General features: G+C 40.7%; 1 protein-coding gene and 1 non-coding gene across 2 annotated transcripts in view; one reads left to right on the top strand and one right to left on the bottom strand.

Moving 5' to 3' along the window:
- Positions 1-1,269: 1,269 nt before the first annotated feature.
- RFeSP (Rieske iron-sulfur protein) overlaps positions 1,270-26,411 on the top strand; it is a 44,461-nt gene continuing 19,319 nt past the window's right edge. Inside the window, exons 1-3 of the mRNA XM_080268149.1 lie at positions 1,270-1,569; positions 11,818-11,961; positions 12,283-12,460. Coding sequence (XP_080124275.1) covers positions 1,359-1,569; positions 11,818-11,961; positions 12,283-12,460 — 533 coding nt within the window. The 5' untranslated portion in view covers positions 1,270-1,358. The remainder of the gene's footprint in view (positions 1,570-11,817; positions 11,962-12,282; positions 12,461-26,411) is intronic.
- On the bottom strand, positions 18,720-18,838 carry LOC145394313 (5S ribosomal RNA). Its single transcript, XR_013896385.1, has one exon. It is a non-coding gene; the product is annotated as a 5S ribosomal RNA (ribosomal RNA).

Below are 26,411 nucleotides of genomic sequence, written 5' to 3'. Positions count from 1 at the left end.
TTGCTATAGTGGTGGGTGTAAGCATAGGAGACGTTGAAAAAGCACAAAACTTCTGAACAACAGAGAGTGACTCTGTCTGCACTGATATTAAAAAACAGACCGTGAGAATGTGAACCTTTAGGCAGGGGGGGGGGGTTGTCCAATCCTCTCGAATCCTCCACCCCCTGGTTACGGGACTGATACTGCCAGCTTCTGGGCAAATGAGCATCAGTAAGATTCAAGATTCCAATTTCAGTAAGTTGTTCTCACTGCAATCTCTCTAGATTACATGCCTAGATAGTAGATTGATTCACAAAGTTACAATCAATTCCCTTTCGTAGCTAGGATTTGTTTTGGCAAGAAGTAAAACATCAAATCCGGGTCTTCCTGGTAATAATTAGGACGTTGAACCGGAAATAAACTTACAATCAAATCTCTGTCATAAGTCTACCGTATATTTTAGCAGGATGGATGGGGAAAGTAGAGTGCAGAAAATATCCAAGCCTCTTGTTGTTCCTGCAAATTCAAGTATCAGGAAAGACCGAGATGAAAGTTGGTTAATGAATCTGGCTCCACTTCACCGTAATATCAATGGGAACGTACTGACTCTTGCTAAGTCGACTGTACAGTAGAGCTTGAGAAAGGTGTGCCTCGGGATTTTAGCCTTCGGCAGTAAATGATCTAGCTGTGATATGTAAACTTTTTATTTTATTCCGACCCAGCTTTCTACCGAGAACTGACTGCAAGACAAGAATACAAGATGATGTGACTGATAGATGCTAGTGTAGAATTGAACAGACCAGCTTAAGTTAATTGTATTGATTTCCATGTCTCCTCGATAGGTAATTCACTAATCACATCCGTCTTTTCCTCACTTTGGGTAAGCGATAGAACATGTGCTGGGAATGGGGCTCATTTTCCTCTAAGTTAGATGTACTATACAGTATTATCAAAACTGTAAACTCTGTATGTCAAAGTAACTCCAGTATGCATAAGATAATTTCTATTATTTATCTGAATGATCAGTAACTCTATCAGTCACATTTCACAAAGGACAGTATCCAAACTATTAATAGCTATTCATTTTTATGGAGATCTAATCTTCATTTCTGTGTAGTCATAGGAAAACAGTGTTTTAAAAAGACATTGAGGTATTTTTTTATAAATACCAGAATCACTGTGATTACACATTAATATAATATAATATAAAAGGATAAGGGAATATCAAGCTTTCTCGTACTGTTCATATAGTTTTGGAACAAAGAATGAGACTGGACAGTGGACAAGGGCAGGCTCGCACAGTGACGAAATTTCCTCCACAGTCGGTGGCCGTAAGAGGTCCTTGGGACGCCATAAGTAACAAAATTTTAAACGCTTAGATGCTTTCCTATATTGGTAAATCTAGCCACTTGGCTCCGTCCCTCAAAGGGTCGACACAGGCAGTGGCTAATGGCCTAAAGAACATCGTGCCGGGAGTGAAGGTGGTTGCGGCAGAGGGTGCTCTGCCGACAGTGGCCTTGCCACTCACTTCCTATTCCATGGGAAAGCTCTGCCCTACCGGTCCTGTTAGAGCTAAAGCTGGACTCGCAGGTAGATATAAAGTGGTAGATTTAAAAATAGGACATCCTTTTTAAATGGTACGAGTGTAAGGTAGAGTTTGTTATGGTCGGCTACAATCAGCTGATCGGTCAGCGGCCATGTTGGATTGTATAATAGCTGGATCTAATTTAGCAATACCTGTGCCAGCTGACTCAAATAATGTCTCTTGGACATTAATATTGATACTGCTAAAGCGTCATGCCACTGATCAAAAGTTGCATTCCAAGGGGTGCGCCGTAGGATATTATCACCATCCACTCAGTCAATATAGTGCTTCTCTCGGGTGTCTGCCCTTTCCTCTTCACTCTCCTTTCTTTCCTTCCTCTTCTGTCTTTCTTTTCTTCATTATTTCCTCATCCTTCTGTCTGTGGGTGACTTTACCGGTACACTTCCTCTCTTGTCTTTCCTTCATTCCTTCATGTTCCTTCTGCCTGTGCGTGACTAAACACTGAGTGACAAGCTGAATGGTTTCCTGTACACAAGGAAACCATTTACTATGCTGCCTGATAACCAAATTATGGCGCCTGGTGGTTTAGTGGGTAATTGCGGCGCTCCAATTGGATTGGGGCGGTGAAGGTTTTTATCCAAGGGGTAGTTTATTCACCTGGTTGGCTACCCTATTACAATTAACAATACCAGTATGGCTCGGTAGGAATGTGCTTTTCAAGAAGTAGGGCAGCCCATACCTGCTGGCACGCCAGCCCCATTTCATATATATATCATCATCAGAATAGACTATTGATTAGAGGCTGAGTTTTGTGCCATATGCATGGTAGTTGCACTACTTGAAGGACTTTGAATTATGAATCGTAGTTATTCAGTATAGTTGAACAGGATGTGACCTAGTTGTGAGTGGAGGGACTTTTTAAATGATGCAACTGAGTCAGCACTAACAGCATCATCTGACAGAGAGTTCCAGAGGTCTATACATCTGATACTGAAAAACCTGCGTCTACACTTGGCTGAAGTGTGGGGCTTGGCCACCTTGAATCTATGGCCCCTGGTGTGAGTTAATGATGGAAGAGAAAAAAGCTCAGGTGGTGCAGTTGGAGACTGGCGATGGAAGATTTTCCAGGATTCAATAAGGTCAGTTCTGATCAGTCTCCCTTTTACAGAATACAGGCCCAGGTTTTTCAGACGGTCAGCATAACTGAGTTCGGACAGGCCATTGATTTGCTTAGTCCATCTGCGCTGTACAGACTCCAGGAGCCTCTGGTCTCCGTGGTAGCCTGTATTCCATACAATGGTGCCAAACTCCATGATGGGTCTGATGTGGGATTTGAATCGTCAACATAAAATCTCGGTCACAACAGAGGGTGGACTTCAATAAATTATTTGCCAGGCCTGCTGCCTTTTTTACAGTATTTCTTATGTGCGAATGAAATTTCAGTGATCTGTCAACCAACATACCTAAGTCTTTGTGTGTAGTTTCTACAGAGAGGCTGGTGTTGTTCATGTGATAGTACTGAAGTGTGCCAATAGAGTTCCAGTCTACTGGGCCTCTCTGACATCGAAGAACAGTGCACTTGTCAAGATTGAAACGTAAACCCAAGGACTCAGCGACATTGTAGACCATATCTATGTCCTTCTGGCATGTACCGTTACTTACATCTGCAGCTAATGAGGAACAAGTGTTTTGGCGCAACTTGAGGTAAATCTTCATGTTTTCAGCAAAGAATTTGCATTTGGAGCATATGTATGAGGGTAGAAAGTTTATACTGTATATACCAGAAAGAGCAAGGGGCCTAGAACAGATCCCTGGGGAACACCACTAAGAACATTCCTTGAGGAACTGGTGCAGCCGGACACAGACACTTGCATGGTGCGGCTGGACAGGAAGTCTGAGATCCAGGTCAGCAAGGAACCACTGACCCCAGGTAGCCTCAGCTTGTCAGTGAGTATCGAATGGTTGACGATGTCAAAGGCTTTGCTAAAGTCAAACAAGACAACATCCACAGCATACCCAGCATCCAACCACGCCGTAACATCATTATACACAAGTAACAGTTGGTCATCTACTGTTCTGTCCTGTCTGAATCCATACTGCTTAATTGACAGCACTCCATTAGTGTCAGAGTAGTTGTATAATGCCTCTGGAATAAATCTTTCCAGGGTTTTGCAGCAGACAGAGGTTAGGCTAATAGGCCTATAGTTAAGAGGTTTGTGTCGAGAGCCTTTCTTGAATATGGAAGTGATAATGGATTTTTTTCCAATCTTGTGGCAATTTACCAATGGTGACAGACTTTTGAAATATCAAAAACAAGGGTAAGGTTAAGGCTGGGCAATGTTTCAAAAGACTGGGGTGGAGACCATCAGGTCCCATACTGGTGTTTGGGTCCAGTGCTGCGAGCCTATTTCTCACTTCTTGCAAAGATAAGGTCACTGTATCGAGGATACCCTCAAAAGTTTGGTGAGGGAAGGGAGCGTAAGGAGCATGTGTCGAGTAAACTGTACAAAAATGTGTAGCAAAAGTTTCTGCCATCTGAGTACAGTCAGATGTTAACACTCCATTGTCCAATCTTATGGGGCCTACTGAGGGAGCACCTACTTTCTTAATTCTGATGTACTGGTGAAATGGTTTTGAGGAGACCTGTAGTTTTCTAATCAGTGACATTTTATGATTGATTTGCACGTGTGTAAAGTAGTTACGAAAGCTGTCGTTGAGAGAGTCGTAGTGTGATAGAGCTCAGGAAGCCTCAGGAGATAGTCTTCCATAAATACTCCTGGTGTGTTTGTATGTTTCCCAGACTTTCCTGCGATGGTTTTTCAAGGCCTTGAGAGGTGATCTGGGAGGTGGGGAAGGTGTGCTAGGCATATTCGGCACATACTGGTCAACTAATGGGCTAAGGATGGACTACAACCTGTCATACATGGCATCAATTGATAGGCTTTGGAATTCAAAATTTCAGTCTATTTCACACAGATGATTATTTATTTTGTTGTATTTGGCTTTATGCCAGGAGCGCTTGGTGTGCAAATAGCTATCTGTCACAACAGCGGCCTGAAAATAATATTGTAGTAGCACCGAACAGTGTCCACCGCTGGGCAGGGGACTCGCTACCTGAATTTCTCCTACTCTGTCATTCTCGAATGTGAAGACAAGATCTTGAGTGGTGCCTGAGCTTAAATATGTGGGCATTGTTACCCACTGGTGCAAACCCAGACATGCAAAACAGTCCAGGAATGACTGGTGGAGGGGAGGATATTTCATAGCCAGTGCTGTGGCTGATTTTCAGTTGATAAGGGGTAAGTTAAAGTCCCCAACAATTAGTACCTCTTTGGATGGACAGAAGTCTAGTAAGAAATTTAGTAATGCTTGGTTATCAGCATCACTGTTAGAAGGAGGGCGATATATTACAATTATGTACAGGTTAAAAGTAAGTAAATGGATGGCACAGACATTATCAAGATTGGTGTTGATACCTACATAACTTATCTACTCCTTATACATGTACATACTCCGTGCTTACGGGTATTGCCTTTGGTGTCAGTACGTGAAAGGTTAAAATTATTAATTTGAACAAATGAATCAGGGATTTCAGGCAGCAGCCAGGTTTCGGAGACTCCAAAAATATCTATACCATTGTCTGACAGAAAATCAGTGATAATAAGTAATTTATTAATGATACTATTTACATTGCAGAACCCGAATTTCAAATTGTGGAAACTCACTGTTGCCTGGGAGGACTGCGAGGTTATTGGTTTAAATTTCTAGTAGGTGTATTATCTTGTGAGTGGGTTGCTGCAACCTGAGTGTCCAAAGGGGTGGGCTGGGTTCGGGAAGTCCTGGGTAATGCCACTCAGGGATGAGTGAGGCTGGTCACTCTCATCTTAAATGTCAGGACCAACTTACCTAGCCTCAGGCTCCTACATTCCTCTTGGGGCAACATAGGATTGGATGATGGATGGATTATTATTTAATGGTAGAATGCAGGTTCGGGTTTAGTTGATACAGTATGTATTAGGCCTCTTTAGATGGCAACCACGGACGAGGTCTCATCACTGATGATGTAGCAAAAATGATGGTCAGTCCAGATAGAGGAGTTAATTTGGAAATTAAAGTAATGAATAATTATGTCCAAGAGAATTAGTGGCTAGCACTAAGACTGAGATTCTCAAACATATTCACAATCAGTGTTCGGATAATATTTAGCAGAAGCATAAGTAGATTTAAAGGATTTTTGAACTGTTGTATATTTATATTACCACATTTTGAAACATTTTTCTAACATCCGCAAATGAATACCGGTTATAAAAGTTATTATTTAATAAGCTGCTTTATAATTATGTACTTACTTCCTCCTCCTGTCTGTCAGCTCCATCTGCTTTCCCTCTAGCAGCCTTCCTCAGAACTCTGCTGAGCCAAACAGTGCTTGACTTGAATTTACAGCCAATCAATGCCTTTTAATTCTCCCATAGGAATATAATATGAAATTGGTGCAGCCATGGCTGTTGTATTGTGTTTCTGAATCCCTCCAAATAATGGAGAAGGCTTTACAAGGACTTGGAAGCCCATGATGCGTAGTGTAAGGTCTCTCGTTTGACTGCTTAAATATAAGTTAGGTTGAATGGGATATGGGTAAGTTAATGCCTAAAACATCTGACCTAAGTGCCAGGAAACTTATTTCACTACTGAAACTGTACTTTTCTGTTTTTCTTTATGCTGGTCATTCAGTTTTGATACAGATTCATATTGCAATTCACTCATTTTCCCTCCACCACAACCCCTGGGATAAAGGGTATCATAACTGGACAACAAATGATTTCCAATGGAAAAGACTACCAGTATTGAATGAATAACTTAATAAAAAGCCATTAGATATTCATAGCTTTATTACTGAAATTGTGTTCTAGCAGCAGTGCAAAATATTAACCCAGACCATATTTTTCAGTTAGCAGGAAGAACTAACACATGAAGACATTACACACTTTTGTCCTTGTTCTTGCAGAAAACAGATAAAGCATAATTTCCTTTTTTTTTTTTTTTTTTTTTTTTTTTTAATAGGAGGAACAGGAAAAGATAATGTCTACAAAACCATAATGCCGGATTCCTAAGAGATAAAAGTGAAAATAACACAGTTTTTTCCTGGAGGAACTGGAAAGGATAATGTTTACAAAACTATAACCTCGGAGTCCTAAGAGATAATTTTTAAGTCATGCTGTACGATAGGGTTGCGTCAAGCGGAAACCCATTGCATAACAATTTATCTTATAGTGGGGTTGATATAACACGGGTTCAGTGGGGTTTGGGAGGGTGTTCTCAACTGCAGATCCAAAAAAAAAATAATAATAAATCTTTTAGGCTAGGCCTGGGTGTCCCTCAGTAGCACCAAGCTTTCCACTATGGGTAGCATGCTTGCCAGACATGATTTCTGAGTCACAACTTTCAGTATTTAAAAAAAAAAAAAATAAAAAAAAAAAATAAAGGCACACTGCACTATTGAAGCATCTGGACTGTTATTTGGTGATAGCAGTGTTGTTTCAGTGGCCTTTCATGCACAGAATGGAGTGAAGAACAGGTGATCACAGCAAATGTACAGTATTTATAGTCATCATGCCTTTAGTCAGCTGACAGGGGAGGTTGTGTACGTAAGGTTGACACAATTCCCAAGTCACAGGTTTCAGTATTTCACACACAGAAAGTTATTACTTCATTTACTATTGCAGACTGCAGTATATTAAGCACTTGCACTGATATTTGGTGATAGCAGTGGTGTTTCAATGGTCTTGCATGCACAAAATGTAATGAATAGCAGACAGTCACTGTGAATGTAAACTCTGGGTGGCCATGTTGGCTCAGACAACTGACGACGTATGTATGTTGCTGCATCCCTACGAGATTATTGGAGGCGAAATCATATCCAATTTTTTTACATTACAGTATTCTGAAAGAGGGTGTAACTCATGAATTACTGCTCTAGCAATTTATCACAGTGAATAGTCATATAGTGAGACCAGACTGTAGGGAAAATCAATACTATTACATTGAACAGTTCTTTAATACATAGGCTACATTGAAGTTCTAAGTAAACTTTCTTCGGGGATGTTTCTTCCGCAAATTAAAATAAGCAAGATATTGTGGCGTCTTTGATATGTTTCTTTGGTGGCTGTTTAGCTCAATGCTTCATCCACTAAAGACAATGTGTTTGTTTTTTGGTGGTGCATCATGGTCATGGGCAGTATGCTTTTATTTCTGCTGGTTCATTATGTTCCCAATTCATCCAGTCGGAGGTCCAGAAGTGAGCCTTCTGATGTTCTAAAATTTTAAATGCAGGTACTCCTATACTTACATACATTTGGACACGTAAAAACTAATTTCAGAGATAAAAATAAAAACATGTTTCTATTTTACCAGTTTAAAATTCATGCCAAGTCCTACTTCATTAGTGAGGCACTAGGTGGCGTCTGGGCACATCCCACCTCTCAGCTTGCTTTGCCACTACACATGCAATTATTGTTGTTGCAGGAGGTACACGGTTGTGTTTTTTGTTATTTTGACTCAGTACGTCTCAGAAACGGAAGAGTAGTGGTGGTGGTGAGAGCAGCAGCAAAAAACAACACACTCTAACGATGGAAACGAAAGTGGACTTCATTGAGAGAAGAGGGAAGAGTGCTGTGGCACATGTAATTGGTCTGATTCCCTCCACTGTGGGAATTCAAAGAGGAAATAAGGACACGTAAAACTTTGACTTAGCCTACATACAAGGTACAGGAACCAATCACTGTAATTACGTAAGTTGAGGAGTATGGTAAACTCTCAGTTATCTGGCGTAATTCAGCCAAGCCCTACACCGAATAACATGAAACTCTGGATATTGCATAAAACCCCCCCATCGGCTCAATATTTGGAGTCGAGCTGGATATTGTGTTATCGTCCGTCCCAACACTCTATCCTAAATACTTTCCCTTGAGTTAAAGATGAAAATTAAGCATAAGATACAATTAAGTAATGATAAAATACACTAATACATCCCTGGTTGGCTACCATTTATGAGCCAATTGAGATATCTCCAATGCTGGATATTGCACAGAACCATTGGTTATGTCCTGTTTTGGTGCCAGATATAACATAATTTCTCAGGACATTGCTTGAATAGAGCCGAACCAGCAGCACTGGATATTGTGTTGGGCTGGATATTGCATCGATGGATAATTGATAGTTTAGGGTGGCTGTACTTAAAGATGGACTCCTTTTGTGGTAGGTGTGTTTCACCTACAGCCTACAACTAAGGATTGGAAATTAGTCTCGGTTAGGCTTGATTTACATGGATCTAGGCCACATTAAGATGCATTAGGGTAGGTTCACCATAAAAACGTAGCTACTATGGATTTTTTTTTTTTTTTTTCTTTTTTTACATGAGATGTTCAATTTCTGCTTGTACTTTTGATGATTTTTTTGTTTTCAGTGTTATATTATCTTTTGACCGATTTTTACCGGTACTTTGAAAATTGATGCAGAAACACTGGTAGCTTCGGAGGTGGGGTCAGCTGGCCTGTTACTTGGAAACTAGTGATTTGTGATAGATTTCAAGGTCAGGTAAAAAAAAAAAAAAAATCTATTTTCAGAATCTGGTATTGTGGCTTTGTAAACATTTACAGTACCTGTACCCAGTAAATACAGGAAGACTGCATTGTTTCCTTTCCTTCCTTCAAAACCAAATCATACCTGTACTTAAAGCTGAAAAATGAATATACTGTATCATGTTTGAATCTGATCTCCTAGTCTTAGTAGAATTGGAGTTTCCTTTTGCCTTACTTCTGTACGTTAGAGTTGATATCACAGTACTGTCATGCAGCAACTTTTTTATTGTCATGCTCACTTCCCTGTTTCTTATCACTGCTTTCAAAGAACTAGCAGCCTTTCATCCATGTTCTACTCTTTCAAGCATTTCACCCTCCAAACTTCCATTCTTACTCATCACACTAACGCAAGTACTTAAATGCACTCACATTTTCCATTTCCTCATCATCCAACCTCTCTGCATCCAGTGACTTCATTTCTGACAAAGACCATAACTTTACTCTTCCCTACATTCACCTTTGGATTCTGTTTCTTACACACACCTCTAAACTCATTCACCAAGCCTTGCAGTTCCCCCTCTATCTTTACTTAACAATACAGTATCATCTGCAAACAACAGCACAGGGAGTTTCCAAAAATTGCTCTCACTCATTAAAGTGCTTCAACAACCACCGCCCAACTTGTATCTTTTATAACCCCATCCATATGCTCGTACAGTTTGAACAGCCATGGTGACATGACATATCTCTGTTTCAATCCAAGATTCAGATACAAAAATTCACCCAGTTCACTATCCACACACACTGCAGCCTCAGCCCCCTCATACATACTCTTTACAGCATTCAACAACTTCCCATTTACTCCATGTATTTTTAATATTTTCCACATTCCTAGTCTGTCCACCCTGTCATATGCTTTCTCCAAATCCAGGAAGGCCACATACAACTTCTTTCCCTTCACTAGAAACTTCTCCACTCAGTACCTAAGAATGAATATCTGATCTACACAACCTGATCCCTGCCTAAAACTTCGCTGTTCTTCTCCTACATCCTCTTTTTCTTTCCCTGACTCTGTCAGTAAGTATCCTACCATATACTTTTCATGTTACACTAAGAAGACAAGTGCCCCTATGATTACTACACACTTCTTTTTTCCCTTTTCTTTTGTCCATCCATCCATCCATCATCCAATCCTGCGTTGCCCCATGAGGAGGATAGGAGCTCGGGGCTAGGCATTTGGTCCTGACATTTAAGATGAGAGTGACCAGCCTCACTCATCCGTGAGTGGCATTATGCGAGCAATCAACCCCAACCATCCCTTGGATATAAACCTTCACTGGCTCAATCCGATTGGAGTGCCATAATTACCCACTAAACCACCAGGCGCCAAAATTTGGTTATATGGTTACCACCCAGCGTAGTACCGTAAATGGTTTCCTGGTGTACAGGAAACCATTTGGCTTGTCACTCAGTGTAGAGTCACCCACAGGCAGAAGGAAGAGGAAAGACTGAAGGCAAGAAAGATGGAAGAGGGAGTGTAAAGTCACCTGTAGGGAGAAGGACAAGGAAAGATTGAAGGAAAGAAAGACAGAAGAGGATGGAAGGAAAGAAGGATGGACGAGAGGAAAGGGCAAACACCCAAGAGCAGCACTACATCAAGTGAGTGGTTGGTGAGTGCCCCCACCTACCACAACTTTTCTATTGTACAGGGGAATAATTATACCTGACATTGGGGACGCTCACCATCCAGTCACTCGATGTAGTGCTGCTCTCTGGTATCTGCCCTTTCCTCTCCTCCATCCTTATTTCCTTCCATCCTCTTCTGTCTTTCTTTCCTTCATTCCTTCCTTGTCCTTCTGCCTACGGGTGACTTTACACTCCCTGTTCTGTTGTTCTTTCCTTCATCCTTTCCTCTTCCTTCTGCCTGTGGGTGACTCTACACTGAGTGACAAGCCAAATGTTTCCTGTACACCAGGAAACCATTTACTGTGCTGGGTGGGAACCATATAACCAACTTTGGAGCCTGGTGGTTTATTGGGTAATTATGGCGCTCCAATCGGATTGAGCCAGTGAAGGTGTATATCCAAGGGGTGGTTGGGGTTTGTTGCTCATGTAGTGCCACTCAGGGATGAGTGAGGCTGGTCACTCTCATCTTAAATGTCAAGACCAGCTTGCCTAGCGCTGGGCTTCTACGCTTCTCATCGGGCAACGTAGGATTGGGTGATGAATGACTGAATGACTTAGTCTTATGGGACTCTACCTTCTTCCCATATCCATGATTTTAAAAAAATATTAATTAAAAAACGGGGTCTTCAGAATAGTTTTTTATGTTTTGGTATGAATAATTATGAAGAGCCAGTAATAGCTAGTAACTGTGGTCGAGCTCCAAGAGTGAGAGTGGTAGGCCTCGCAGCTGAAAAACTTTTTGGGATTTAAAACTATCTATCTATCTATTGCCAGAAGCCACAATCCCGTAAGGGGTAGCCATTTGACTTCGAGTTATTTGTTTTATGGGGAGGGGCACTAATCCTCTACCAACCCACTTGTTGACAAGTAGGGAGCACGTATGATTTGGTTATATGGTTACCACCCAGCATAGTAAATGGTGTCTTGGCTTACAGGAAACCAAGAAACCATGTACTACGCTGGGTGGTAACCATATAACCAACATTATTGTATATTAAATTAATAACAACTAATGCCTCCTGCCATTTCCAGTGAGTTCCCAGGTGAGGTATGCCCACACCGACATCCAGGTGCCTGACTTCAGTGCATATCGCCGCGATGAAGTCAAGGACTCTCGCCACAAGTCAGCAGAGTCTGCCTCCTCACGTCGCTCATTCACTTATATGGTGGTTGGGGGTGAGCCACAGCATTGAGTTTGGTATTCATTTTTTATTCTTTATTTTTAGTTATATAGATGGAGTTACAGGAGAGGTTAATACAAAAATTAATGTGATGCTAGTGATGATTAGTGAAGGGTAAAACAGCTAGTATTTTTCAAAAATTACAGTACTGTATATATGGTAAGCTGATGATGCATTGCTGCTTGCTAATGGTGAGTGAGCTTTTTGCAGATTTGGTTAGTTTTGTGAATGCCTTTGAGCAGTCAGTTATTGTACAGCACTATTGAAATGAGTGACATAATTATGTCTTAATGCTGTGTTTTCATTTCCTCTATAGGTGGAACAGTAGCAGGAATTTACAGTGCCAAGACTCTTGTTACGCAGTTTGTGTCATCAATGTCAGCTAGTGCAGATGTCCTTGCCCTGGCTAAGATAGAGATCAGTCTGGCAGATGTACCTGAGGGCAAGAGTGTTACCTTCAAGTGGAGAGGAAAGCCACTCTTTGTGAGGCATAGGTAAGAGGGAGGGTGTTGCTGGTGAAAGATGCCTTTACGTTAACACCAGTCAAATTGAGTGTCTTCACTTTTTAACTGTACTGATGTTTCTCTGAAAGGACTGCAGGAGAAGGGCAGCTTGAGTCTGCAATCCACAGTTTATGTGCAGAAGAGCCTGGGACAACAGTAACAAGAGGGAGGATTGCCCAGAAGAGGCATACTCTTTTGAGGTCAAAGACTGCATCTGGGCATTGCTCTTAGGCATGACTATGAGTGTCCTTACAAAACCAGCCCGCATTACATTTAGCCTCTTGATACTGTAAACATTCAGCATAGCAGATGACAGATCCATAACTTAACATTTTGAAGCTGCACAGCAATTCACCTTTCCTTTTGAGAATATTGGAGTAATGCGAGGCAGATGCACACAAGTCTGGGATCCTCACACCCAGACTTGTAGTTGCCTTAAGGGGGTATCACACGGTACCTGAAATTGTGGTTTGTCGAAGAAATCGTGGTAACCACCCACGAAACTGCGGTAGCCACCGAGGATTTCATCGGCAAAGCTGGAATCGGTTCAAATCCATTTCTGCCTGGTAAACCAGGTACAAAACGTTTTCTCTGATAGCAGAGCGATCTGAAAAGAGAACTTGGAGGCTATACTGCAGTATTTTGTTTATTTTTTAAAAGTTATAATTCCCTCCTAGAATGCCTATTACTTTCCATTATATATATTATTAATTATGAAAGCTTAAATAACCTTTTATATCTTGCACGGGTGAAATAACGTTGTCGATAATTCAGTGGTTTACATTGGGGAGTGGATACATCACACCATGCTGTGTGAAAGAGTATTTTATGTATCTCGCTGTTCATTCAGCACTGCAGATACGATGGCATCTGGGCAGATAGTATGGAAAAGGGCTGCTGAAATTGCCCTCACTGAAAAAATAAGGCCCTTCCCTTGTCACAAGAAGGCGGCTCCACAGCCGCCTTCTCGTGGTTTTGGCCGCTGCCTCTTCTTTCTTCTCAAGTGCCACCACTGCAAGAGCCAATGCAGCAGTCACTCTCCCCTCAGCAAATTTAAGAAAAACCATGTTGCGTCTGATACGTGTGACTCGTGTGAGACGGTGGGACAGACTCCGGTTTGCTTTGTTTTATTTTTGCCGACCGTCGGCAGTGTTCCAGGAACGTGTGTGATAAGGTTTGTGCCTGGTTCCAGCAAACCAGGAACGCGTTCCGTCAGCAAACCATGATTTCAGGTGACATGTGATACCTCCTTTAGGTTGCTTGTAGTAGTGTTTATGAAATGTACATGCTGTATTTGAAATGGATAGCTATACATACTCCAAACATGCCAGAAAACAATTGGTTATGACCAAATCCAAAAGGTGAATATGGTATTTGCACCAGAGCAGTTGAATCCAAAGATTAATACAGTCGTGTCACAATTTACAAGATTTTTACACAATTTAAAATGCTGTACAGATATTTAATTTCAGTCTGGGCATGAGTTACACGTCATTTCTAGATGCTCACACATGCATGCACACACTGAGTGTGTGTGTGTGTGTGTATGTGTGTGTGTGTGTGTGTGTGTGTGTGTGTGAGAGAGAGAGAGAGAGAGAGAGAGTGCATGTGTGTGTGTGTGTGTGTGTGAGAGAGAGAGAGAGAGAGAGAGTGCATGTGTGTGTGTGAGAGAGAGAGTGCGTGCGTGCGCGTGTGTGTGTGTGTGCTTACCTAATTGTATCTTTACAGGAATGAGTCAAGCTCATACTTTCCCGTGTATTAAACTGTTTTTATCATACATATCCTTAAGTTTATGAATAGTTTTGGCACACTGATTTCATTCGGTAGTGCATTCCACTGATCAGTTGCCCTATTTGGGAAACTGAATATCCTTACATCTTTATTGCCTCTCTTTCTGTGTAGTTTTTTTGCAGTGTCCTCTTGCGATACTTCCCCATAGGTTATAAATTCATTTATGTCTATTTTCTCTTTCCCTGAGATGCATGTATATTGCATGATCATTTCTGCTCTTTTCCTTCTCTTCTGTAGCGTTGGTAGATTCAATTTTTCTAGTTGTTCTTTGTAGCATAGATCGCTTAAGCTTGGTACCCGTTCTGTAGCTGCCCTTTGTACTTTTTCAATATTATCTATGTGTTCCTAGAGATGGGGATTCCAGACTACTGATGCATACTCCAGGGTTAGTCTGATGAATGATGTTATTATCTTTCTCAGCATGTCTTCATTTATATATGTGAATTAACACACAGTGTATACATGTTACATACCTTCTCACTGATGTGGTCAGCCGGAGATAGTCTGTTATTGATAATCACTCCTAGGTCCTTCTCCCTTTCAGATATGTGTAGGGTTGATCTTCCTAACTTACAATCCCAATCTGGTCTTTTCTCACTTGTACCAAACTTAATTACATGACACTTGTCCATGTTAAATTCAATTTGCTGTTTATTGCTCCATTCATGACGTTTATTTAATTCTTGTGCAAGGTAGGTCAGTGGATGTGAGGGTGGCTGTAATGTATGAGGGTGAGATTTGGAAGATTCCGGTGTTGCTGTTTGCTGATGATACAGTATTGTTGAGTGAAGATGAATGGGAGTTGCAAGATTTGGTGAATGAATTTGGGACAGTGTGTAGGAGCAGGAAGCTGAAAGTTAATGTAAACAAAAGTAAAGTGATGGTGTTTGAGAGGAATGAAGTCACAGAATGTACAGTGAGGTTGGATGGTGAGGATATGGTGAATGTGAGTGCATTCAAGTACTTGGGTAGTGTGACGAGTAAGGATGGAACTTTGGGGGATGAAGTGCGTGAAAGGGTACAGCAGGGAAGGAAGGTTGGTGGTTCACTGAAAGCAGTGATGAGAAATAGGGAGGTGAGTATGAAAGTTAAGAAGTCACTGCATGATAGTTTTGTGATCTCTACCCTAACATATGGTAGCAAGGCATGGACCTTGCTAGAGGGGAACAAGTCAAGAGTGAGAGCAGTGGAAATGAGTTACTTGAGAGGAGCATGTGGATTGACATGGAGGGACAGGTTGACGAATGAAGAAGTGAAGGAACGTTGTGGGGTGGATGTGGATGTGGTTGAGAAGATTAGGAGAAATACACTGAGGTGGTTTGGACATGTGGAGAGAATGGAGAATGAACGACTGACTAAGAGGGTGTATGTAGGTGAGGTGGAGGGAGGGAGAGGGAGGAGTAGACCAGGGATGAGGTGGAGGGATGGAGTTGAGAGGTATATGAGGGAGGAGGGGGTGAGTTGGGGGGAGGGTAGTCAAATAGTGGGTGACAGAGCGACTTGGAGGCGTTTTGTCTGCGGGCACCCTTTGCGGGATTAGGGCGTCAGGCTATAGATAGATAGATAGATTGTTGTAGCTCTCTGCAAGAATCGTATAATTTTCCCTTTTATTTTTGCATCATGGTGGTAGGTGGGATGTTCACCATCCACTCACTCAATGTAGTGCTGCTTTGAGTATCAACCCTTTCCTCTTTTCCTTCCTTCTTCTTCTGTCTTTCTTTCCTTCCTTAATTGTTTCCTCTTCCTTCTGCCTACAGGTGACTTTACACTCCCTCTTTTATCATTCTTTACTTCATTCTTTCTTCTTCCCTCTGCCTTTGGGTTACTCTATGCTGAGTGACAAGCTATATGGTTCCTGTACACCAGGAGACCATTTACTATGTTGGGTGGTAACTATTTAACCAAATTATGGCGCCTGGTAGTTTAGTGGGTAATTAAGGCACTCCAGTTGGATTGAGCCTGTGTAGGTCCATATCCAAGGGGTGGTTAGGATTTATTGCTCACATAATGCCACTCAGGGATGAGTGAGACCGGTTGCTCTGATGATTTAATGACAGGACCAACTTGTCTAGCCCCGGGCTCCTATGCCTCTCATGGGACAATGTAGGATTGGATGATGGATGGATGAATGAATTTTTGCATCATCCACAAACATATTTACAGTAAAAGTTCAATTATTCAGCGCCTACAGGACCGGGCCAATGCTGAGAAATTGGATTTGCCGAATAATTGAAAAACCGACCCATTCAGAACATATATGTATTGGTGAACACTGTCATTACCACATAAGGTATTACAAATGTATTTGGAGAGTGTCCTGGATACTGTATGATACTGTACAATACTGTAATCAATACAGTACAATACTTGAATGTGAAATATATATAAATTAGTGAACATGTACAAGTGTAACGACACAGTAGGCCTACAAGTCACAGGTTCCTGGACGGCCAAAATGATACGGAATATTACCTACTCGCTCAGTACTCTACATCATTTGTGTTGGTGAACTCTGTCATCATTACTTACATTATTACAAATGTGTTTGGAGTGAGTTCTGTATACAGTACTCTCTTCAAACTCAAAATTAAATAATCAGAAAAATACATAACATAAACTGGAGGAATATGAATTAGTAAAGTCTTTCTGATTAAAGTTAAACGTACATTTAGCGCTCATTCTTTTGTTCATTTTTGTGAGTATGTGAGAGTATTGATGCAAACAGTAATGTATTTCATTAACCCCTTCATAATCCCCGGCAATGAACAACCCCTCACAGTGTGAACATTTATGGGAAGGGAACGAAGGTCTCTGGTATGTTTATATGACTCCACGCTACCATTTCAAGCAGTCAGGTGGTCGCTTAATCTCATATGTTTTCGTCTATATGGTAAATGCACCGTAACTTATGTATTCTTCAGTGAATCATAGCATGGGTTTAGAAAGCTAAAAAACAAATTGCTAGGTGTGCCAGATGATTCTCTTCAAATTTTTAAGAAAAATGGAAGAAATTTAATTCATTTTTGAGTATGTAGAGTAAGTTGCTATCATTCTTCAATCAATTTATTTTCCTTAAAGATGTGAAGAGAATTTTCTGGCGCACAGAGCAATGTGTTATTCAGCTACCTTAACCCATGGTATGATTCGCTATGATTCACGAAAGAATTGATAAAGTTATGGTGCATCTGCCATATGGGTGAAAACATCTGAGATTAAGCGACCGCCTGACTGTTTGGAATGGTAGCATAGAGTCGTGTAAACACTAGTAACCTTCGTTCCTTTCCCATACTTGTCCACAATTTTTTTTATAGCTCGCGCTGACTCGGTGTCACTGACACCAGTACTGTAAAGGGTTGTTCAGTGCTGGGGGCTATTTAGGGGTTTAATGGAAAACATTACTGTTTGCATCAATACTCTCTCTTTCCTATGTAAGCACAAACACAAACAAAAGAATGAGCACTACATGTATGTTTAACTTTCGTCAGAAAGACCTTACCAATTCATTTTCCTCCAGTTTATTTTATGTATTTTTCTGACTTTAGGTTAGGTTAGGTTTGGTTAAATTATTAGGTACAGTTAAACTCGGTTAGGTTAGGTTTAGTTAACACTTAGGACAGTCCCAGGTTTAGTTAACACTTAGGACGGTCCCTTCCACCACTGTGCTGAGGAATGAAACAAGAGTTGTGACAGTTGTACAGATAAAAACAATGGGGAAATGGATTTAACAAGCAACGATTATATGTGGGTAATGGATTACAGTATCAGAGTGGTTCATGGGTTATGCAATTACTGGTAAATTTCATTTTCAGGAAGGCGTCAAGAATTAGCGAATTTCAATAAATAGCGAGGGGGCTTGCAACATAACCCTCGCTAATTTAGGGGATGGTGGTTACTGTATTGTAATCAATACAGTACTATACCTGAATCTAAAAAATATAGAAACTAGTGAACATAAAGAAGTGTAATGAAACAGTAGGCCTACAAGTCACAGGACTGCTGTGATGATTCCGAACATCTCCCAGACAATCAAAGACTTTCGTAAATGGGACTGTTTCTCAAAACTGCTGAAGTATTGGATCTACCAAATTATCAGCTGCCCAATAATTGGACTTTTACTGTAGATAGCTTCCATTTCCAATGTTACTATGTTATTTATATATACTAAAAACATAATTGGAACTCCACCAGTCACTTCCCTCCGTGATGAGTAATTTTCTCATAGTACTGTTTGCATTTCCCTTTTTCTGAGAAAATCATGCGTCCAACAGTACAGGTTGACTTGGAAACCTCCTTGATGGTACAGTTTCCATAAGTCTTTGGTGCAGTACTCTGTCAAATTCATTCATTCATTCATTGCCAGACGCCATTGTATCCCAGACAGGGTGGCCAAGGGCTTAGAGTTAATTGTTTTACAGGGAGGGGCACTAATCCTCCACCAACCCCACATGACACGTAGGGATGCCAACAGCATCTGGTGTTCCCAGGCGGTCACCCATCCAAGTACTAACCAGACCCAACGTTGCTTAACTTCGCTGATCGGACGGGAAGTGGTGTACTCAACATGGTATGGCCTTTGGCTGCAAATGCTTTCTTGAAATTTAAATAGATACTGTCCACCCATCCCTCTTTATTCTGTAATGTTTCTGTAACTCAGTCATAGTAGCATAATAGATTAGTAACACAGTTTTATCCATCCATCCATCAGCCAATCCTACGTTGCCCCATGAGGAGCGTAGAAGCCCGGGGCTAGGCAGTTGGTCCTGACATTTAAGATGAGAGTGACCAACCTCACTCATCCCTGAGTGGCATTATGTGAGCAATAAACCCCAACCACCCCTTGGATAGAAACGTTCACTAGCAGAATCCGTTTGGAGCGCAATAATTACCCATTAAACCACCAGGCACCAAAATTTGGCTATATGGTTACCATCCAGCATAGTAAATGGTTTCCTGGTGTACAGGAAACCATTTGGCTTGGCACTCATTGTAGAGTCACCCATAGGCAGAAGGAAGAGGAGAGAAAGAAGAGGGGGTGTAAAGTCACCTGTAGGCAGAAGGATGAGGAAAGACTGAAGGAAAGAAAGACAGAAGAGGATGGAAGGAAAGAAGATGGAGGAGAGGAAAGGTCAGACACCCGAGAGCAGCACTACATCGAGTGAGTGGATGATAAGCTCCCCCACCTACCACATTACATCTTTCTAAAAGCGAACTACGTTCCTGTTACCATACTATTTTCTTCTAGATGGTTTGCCCAAACTTTTCTTTTCAGCTTTTCTTGTATCTTACAACACTGGTCAGTGATACTGGTCGGTAGTTGAGTGGATTGTCTATTCCCTTCTTGAATAGGGGAACAGTGTTTGCTTTCTTCCAAATATCAAGTAGTTTGCCTTGACCTAGGGATTCCTTGATTATTAACCTGCCCCGTCCTGACCGATTTTCCATCACTGACTCCCCCCAATCCCGACCAATTTTGGAAAAAAAAGTTTTTTGGCTTAAACATCTGCTTTTGGTGAGAAACATCGAAAATTCATAGAGAAATTGCCCACCTGAGGTTTAGAATACTCTGTACAGTTAGCAGTACTCCTTACCTTACTGGGTTTTCTATCAGGCTGGCTCCAAAGAAAACGAGTTCTGTGGGAGGGTAACTATTCCACACCACTCATAAATGGTATTTATTTATTTATTTGGTACGAATTTATATGTAGTATGAGAGTATATTGGTTTTCAAACAGTAATATAGGCAATATAAGCATTGTTTCACTCACTAACACATCAACATAACTGACCTTTTTTGGCAACATTACCTGACCATCATTTCTGACTGTTTCTTCCTCTAATGCTACGTAAACCTTGTCCTCCACATTGTCATCGATTGGGGAATCACTCTGGCCCTGAATGTCTTTATTGGCCAAGTCACTGGTAACAGATGAATTGCCGAGACAGTGGCGTGCGGGGGGGGGGGGAGGTCATGCGGGGTAAGGCATTGTCCCTGCCTGGCATCTTGTAGAGGAAGGTGTCCCGTGTATACGTACGGTACCAAAAATTACACGCGAAAATTGAAAATTGTGCAAATTATGAACCTTGCAATTGCGCGATGTACAGGTACGTCGACGGGTCTAGCTGTGACAAACGTACCCATACGTCGACGGGACGCCTCGGGTTAAATATATTTGTCTGCTTAACTCTTCTGCACATTCATCCTGACATTTCATCAGGACCATATGCTTTTCATCTGTCTGATTTACTTAACTCTTCCTTTACTTCTTTTTCTGATATTTGTATATCTGGTAATATGTGTGGGCATACATGTTCCATATCATCTCTTTCAAAATTATTTTCTTTTGTAAAAACTGATTGGAAGCTTTTATTTAGTGCTTCACAAATATCTTTCTCTTGTGTATAGGCCTAGATGATCCCCTCGTCCATAATGGACTGTATTTTATCTTGTGACTTTGGTTTTCCTTTGGATGTACCTGTAAAATAACTTAGATTGATTACTACTTTTATTTGTAATGTCATCCTCAAACTGTCTTTGAGCCTCCCTCCTTATCTTTGTACAGTATAATCATTTCTTGCCTATATATAGTTGTTATATGCCTTCTCACTGTTGTCTTCTGTATCTATTCCACAGCAAATCTCTTTTTTTTCTTTTAATTTTTTACATTCTGTATTAAACAATTTCTTTATTTTCATTAGTTTCTTTGTGCTGAGGGATGTAATTTTGGACTCTTGTTTCATAAAAATCTCAGAATTTTCTATATATAATGTTTAAATCTTGTTCCCTAAGCTCTTTTTCCCAATCTGTTTCTAAGTAATACTTCTTCAGGTCACGGTAGTTACCCGCCCCATCCCGGAGACGTGAATTCACATCCTCACATGATGTGCACTCATATCCCGGAGACGTAAATTAACGCGGCAACATTGCAAGGTCCCTAATTTGCACAATTTTCAATTTTCGCGAGTGATTTTTGGCACGTATACACAGGACGCCTTCCTCTTTTCCTCTACAAGATGCCAGGCAGGGACAATGCCTTACACCTCATAACCCCCCCCCCCACACGCCATTGTCTCGGCAATTCACCTGTTACCAGTGACCTGGCCAATAGACATTCAGGCCCAGAGTGATTCCCCAGTCGATGACAATGTGGAGGACAAAGTTTACATAGCATTAGAGGAAGAAACAGTCAGAAATGATGATCAGATAATGTTGCCAAAAAAGGTCAGTTATGTTGATGAGTTAGTAAGTGTAACAATGCTTATAATACCTATATTACTGTTTGAAAACCAATATACTCTTGTACTACATAAAAATTCGTACCAAGTAAATAAATAAATACTGTTTATGAGTGGTGTGGAATAGTTACCCTCCCATAGAACTCGTTTTCTTTGGGGCCAGCCTGTTAGAAAACCCAGTCAGGTAAGGAGGTACTCATACCTGGATCGAGTATTTTAAACCTCAGGTAAGCGATTTCTCTATGAATTTTCGATGTTTCTCACCAAAAGCGAATGTTTGAGCCTAAGAAAAAAAAAGGTCTAAATGTCGGGACTGGGGTGTTCCACTGTCCAGAAAACGTCGGGATGGGGCGGGTTAATACTGCATGGTCACATTTGCCGAATGGAGGGCGATACATTGTATTGTTAGTATCATTTTCTTGGCCAGTAAATATAAGATCTAGTACTGATGGATCATCGAGTCCTCTTTTTCTGGTGTTTTCCCTTACATGCTCTGCTAGGAAAAACACCTGCACAAGATCCAGGAGCTTTTGATCCCAGCAGCCTTCGTTGCTTCTGAAACCTAGAGTATTCCAGTTTATATTGGTATTGAAATCTCCAGTTAATATAATTCACATTTCCATTCTACAGTAAAACCTCGATTTAATGGCACCCTAGGGGCCCCTGAGCATGCCAGAAAAAACGAAATTCCGTTAGATTGGGGCTTACACTGCGATAGTGTATGTACAGTACTTTCTCGCATAAATTCGTAGGTGAGAGTCAAAAGCTCATCAGTATTCCTTCTCACGAGGTATCAGTTTTGAGAGATTTAATCTAAAGAAATGTGGCTTATGGTTTAACATGAACTTTCATAATGTGCAAACATTTAATTTTTTTTAGTCAGTCAGGAGGCTCAATGTAATTTATCGATACCCCCAGAACTCACGTTAACACATTTTAACACATTTTTAAGCATATAAACATGTGCAGACACACAAAATCAATAAAAAAATTTATATTTAGAACAAAAGAAAGCAGGTAGGTGTGGTGTTGTAGTAAAATACTGTCACTGCCTCACAAAGTCACAAAATCCTGCAAAATAAGCACACGCGTGGGAAGCTTTTGAGTCAGGCTAGGCGGGAGGAAGAGTGGGTGAGCATAAACATACCCATTTGGCAGGAAACTGCAAACAGACGATCGAGATGCACGATGCGCCCGCCACATTTGAATTTTTTCTAATTTTTACCCATTTTGGGGGAATTTTAAAAATTATTTTGCATAAATATTCCTTGGGAGATTTGTGCCGTTAGTTTGAGGTTGCCGTTAGAATGAATGCCGTTAAATCAAGGTTTTACTGTATGTAGTAATGCTCTTAAACTTTGAATTGTACTTTCTACCAGTTCTTCATATTAGCCTCTATCCCAGGTGTTTGCTTGGGTGGCATGTATAAATTTGCCACAATTAATTTCCCTTCAGATGTGTTAATCTCCAGTGCAGTCAGTTCTACTTGTGAGAGTATATCTGTTTTTGTTTTTGACTTGTAAATTTTTCTTTGTTAAGATTATAATTCCTTCTCCTTTTCTTAACCCTCCTCAGGTAGAGGTCGGTTCGTGTTGCATAGAAGGTAGACGTGGGTCTCTCAGACCCACAAATATAAAAATTTTGGGAAAATGTTTGTTTTGTTTATTCCATTACTGAAAGCAGAGTAACATATTTAATGTTTCCGCAACACAAACATGTAAAAAAATGAACTGTTCTTTTATATTTTTAACAAATAAAAAAGAAAAAGAAAAAACAGTAAAATATTAAAATAAATTTGAAAAAAAAAAAAAAAAAAATGAATGGTTGCTTGAGTGGTTCCATAGCATGGTATGGGATGGTGCTTCGTGGTGTGAAGAGGGGACGCCAGACTCTGCAATTTTATCAGCAATTAGGGAGAACAAAAACCCCACATACCTCAGGTAGACATGGGTCTCACAGACCCGTAACATATAAAACCACCCTTATACTGGGGAAGTGGAGAGAGACGTAACTCCCTCACCCCTTGCATGGATCCACAAAATTAGGAAGCTACTGAGAAGAACAGGGCTCCTGGGTATGTAGAAGTTAGTGAACTAGACACTGGGAAGGGGGGAGGGTCTCACAGACCCACTTCTGCCTGAGCAAGGTTAAATTTGTCTCTTCTCCTTACATTGTATTCCTGTAAGTTTAGGGTATCGTTTGATATCTTTGGGGTTAATTTTGTGTCAGTTAGGCAAATAATATGTGGTTCCTTTTCCTTGGTATAGTCTTTCATCTCTAATAATTTAGACTCCTTTCCATCTACATTTGAGTACATCAGCTTAATCATCTTGTTTATGTACTTGCCATAACTTGAGTCTGCTACCTACCTTCTTTTTGTTCTATGTTGGATATGTACCACTTTCACATTCATTCATTCATTCATGCATCATCCAATCCTACATTGCCCCATGAGGAGCGTAGGAGCCTGGGGCTAGGCAACTTGGTCCTGACATTTAAGATGAGAGTGACCAGCCTCACTCATCCCTGAGTGGTATTTCGTGAGCAGTAAACCCCAACCATCCCTTGGATATAAACCTTCACCGGCTCAATCCGATTGGAGGGCCGTAATTACTCACTAAACCACTAGGCGCCAAAATCTGGTTTTATGGTTACCACCCAGCTTAGTAAATGGTTTCCTGGTGTACAGGAAACCATTTGGCTTGTCACTGAGTGTAAGGTCACCCACAGGCAGAAGGAAGAGGAAAGAATGAATGAAAGAAAGACAGAAGAGGGAGTGTAAATTCACCCATAGGCAGAAGGATGAGGAAAGAATGAAGGAAAGACAGACAGAAGAGGATGGAAAGAAAAATTACTCTTCTCTTCCTGTGATCTTTCCTCTATCTTTGTTTTTGCGTCCTCCCTCTCCTCCTTTAGTATTCCCAATCCCACTTCAGTTAGGCATCTTTTTATCCATACTTTTTAAAATTCCTCTTTTTCCATGAGTTTGTTTGCAATTTTTAGTATGTCCTCCACAGTGTTCACACTCTGGAAGGTTACTTTCAGGGGTCTTGGCTTATTTCTCTCATATTTCCTTAGCCTTTTGCGTTCCTCTGTGTCTTTATCACAGAATTCCTCTAATGCTTCCTTCAGTATGCTCATTATGTTTGCCATTTCCATTTTGTCCCTCAAAATTTTGTTTTTTATTTCTTCCATCCATACTACGATTACTAGCTGTAGATTTGTTGATATATGCTTAATCTTTGACCAGTTTTGGATTGTTTTTGATGACTTCATTCACTTCCTTTCTAATGCTTTTTTTCTTCAACTATTGTATGTAAATCTTTCCTTACTTTCACCATTTCAGCATACATAGTTTCTACATCATCTTTACAACTTCACATCACTTAGTTCACCTGGGTTATCTTGTCTTCAATATTACTGCTTTGGTCCATCAGACTGCTTGCATGCCTAATTGTTTCTGTATCATTTCTGAACTCCTCCATAATACTCTTGTGGTTGACAACTGTACTTGCAATTTCACTAATCTTCCTTCTAAGTGAACCCACCTCAACTCACAGCTCATCTAGCTATTGTTGTGTGTGATTTATTTAATTCCTTTTTTTATTTTTCATTTTCTTCCGTTTGCATGCACAGTTACCTCTTAATTTCATCTGTTTCACTTTGAAAAGCCTTATCCAGTTTATTCATATTCTCTACTAGTTATATGTTTCCATTTCAACCAGCTCTTGGTAGAAATCATCATCCTGTTTTCTACTTTTATTGCTTTTCGTAAATCCTTTCATATTCACTTTACTAAAGATGGTGCTCATCTTGTGGTATTACTTAGAAAGAATCTACTTACAAGTTTCCTTATTGCTACAGTGAGTGTGTATGAGAGTGGTAATGTTGTGTGGAGGAACCATCCATGCTTACAGTAGCTGCATGCCAGATAGGCTGACAGACCTCATCTATTTGTAAATTATCTTTGTACACATGTTAAAAGCCAAACTTACCACTTCATCAGTTATTTTAGGAAATATTCGTAGCAAAGAGCTGCTCAGCATTCATGAATAACGAACATCTTTGTGTTTGATAACAGAATGAAAAGCCTATGCATTATGGCATGCAGTTTATTGTGGTGGACTGCTGCACCATTATGACGTGTGGCAAGGTACAGGGGGTTGCTTTGGTAACCCTGCAAGTGCCTCGTCCGCCAGACGAGGACAGTGTTGTTCATAGACGTCTCTGCCATTTATGAATTATGTTTAATTTTCTTGGTTGTACAAAGAATTATTGCGTTAAAATCTGTTGAAACCAAAACTTATCAACAATGTACTGGTAATCATCAATAATGAAATGTTTTGATAAGTTACAAAATTGTGCTCTGGTGGCAGTAAGTGGCTGATAATGCAGTATGGTGATCTAGTTAAGCACCCATGCCTTGCACTGGGTAGGGTTAGACCAAGTCTGTTGAAGAGTTCACCAACCCATAAAGTAACAGCACTGCACTCGCAGACCACTCCACACAGTCACTGTCGCATGTATCATTTAAAAACAGTGGGAGTGAGGTAATTAGGTACTACTCTGGGGGAGGCAGTGGCTCAATCAGTAGAGAGTTGGCCTGCAGTCCTGACAGACCCAGGTTCAAATCCTGCTGAGGCAAGGAACAGTTTAAGGATCTGAATTTCATAAAATCAGACTTTACTGATCTACCAGAAGGCCCGCCGACATGTCATAAAAATATCCCCGCTAATATCAATACACCAGTCGTATATGAGACAGCCCTAGCATGTATTCAATATGGACAGTGGGTGTTAGCGCCGAAGTGGTGACATGTTGAGGTGTGCGGTACGTAGGAGGACTACTGGGCCTTGAAAGCAGGCTGTGAAGCCTATGCCCAGAGTCAGTCACATTTAAAAAAAAAAAAAAAAAAAAA

Source organism: Coenobita brevimanus, chromosome 26, assembly GCF_032717465.1.
Source record: "Coenobita brevimanus isolate Jiangsu-jjx chromosome 26, ASM3271746v2, whole genome shotgun sequence".
In the NCBI taxonomy this organism is placed as follows: Eukaryota; Metazoa; Arthropoda; class Malacostraca; order Decapoda; family Coenobitidae; genus Coenobita; species Coenobita brevimanus.
Note: the sequence above shows the minus strand (reverse complement) of the source record. Positions and strands in the feature narration are given on the sequence as shown.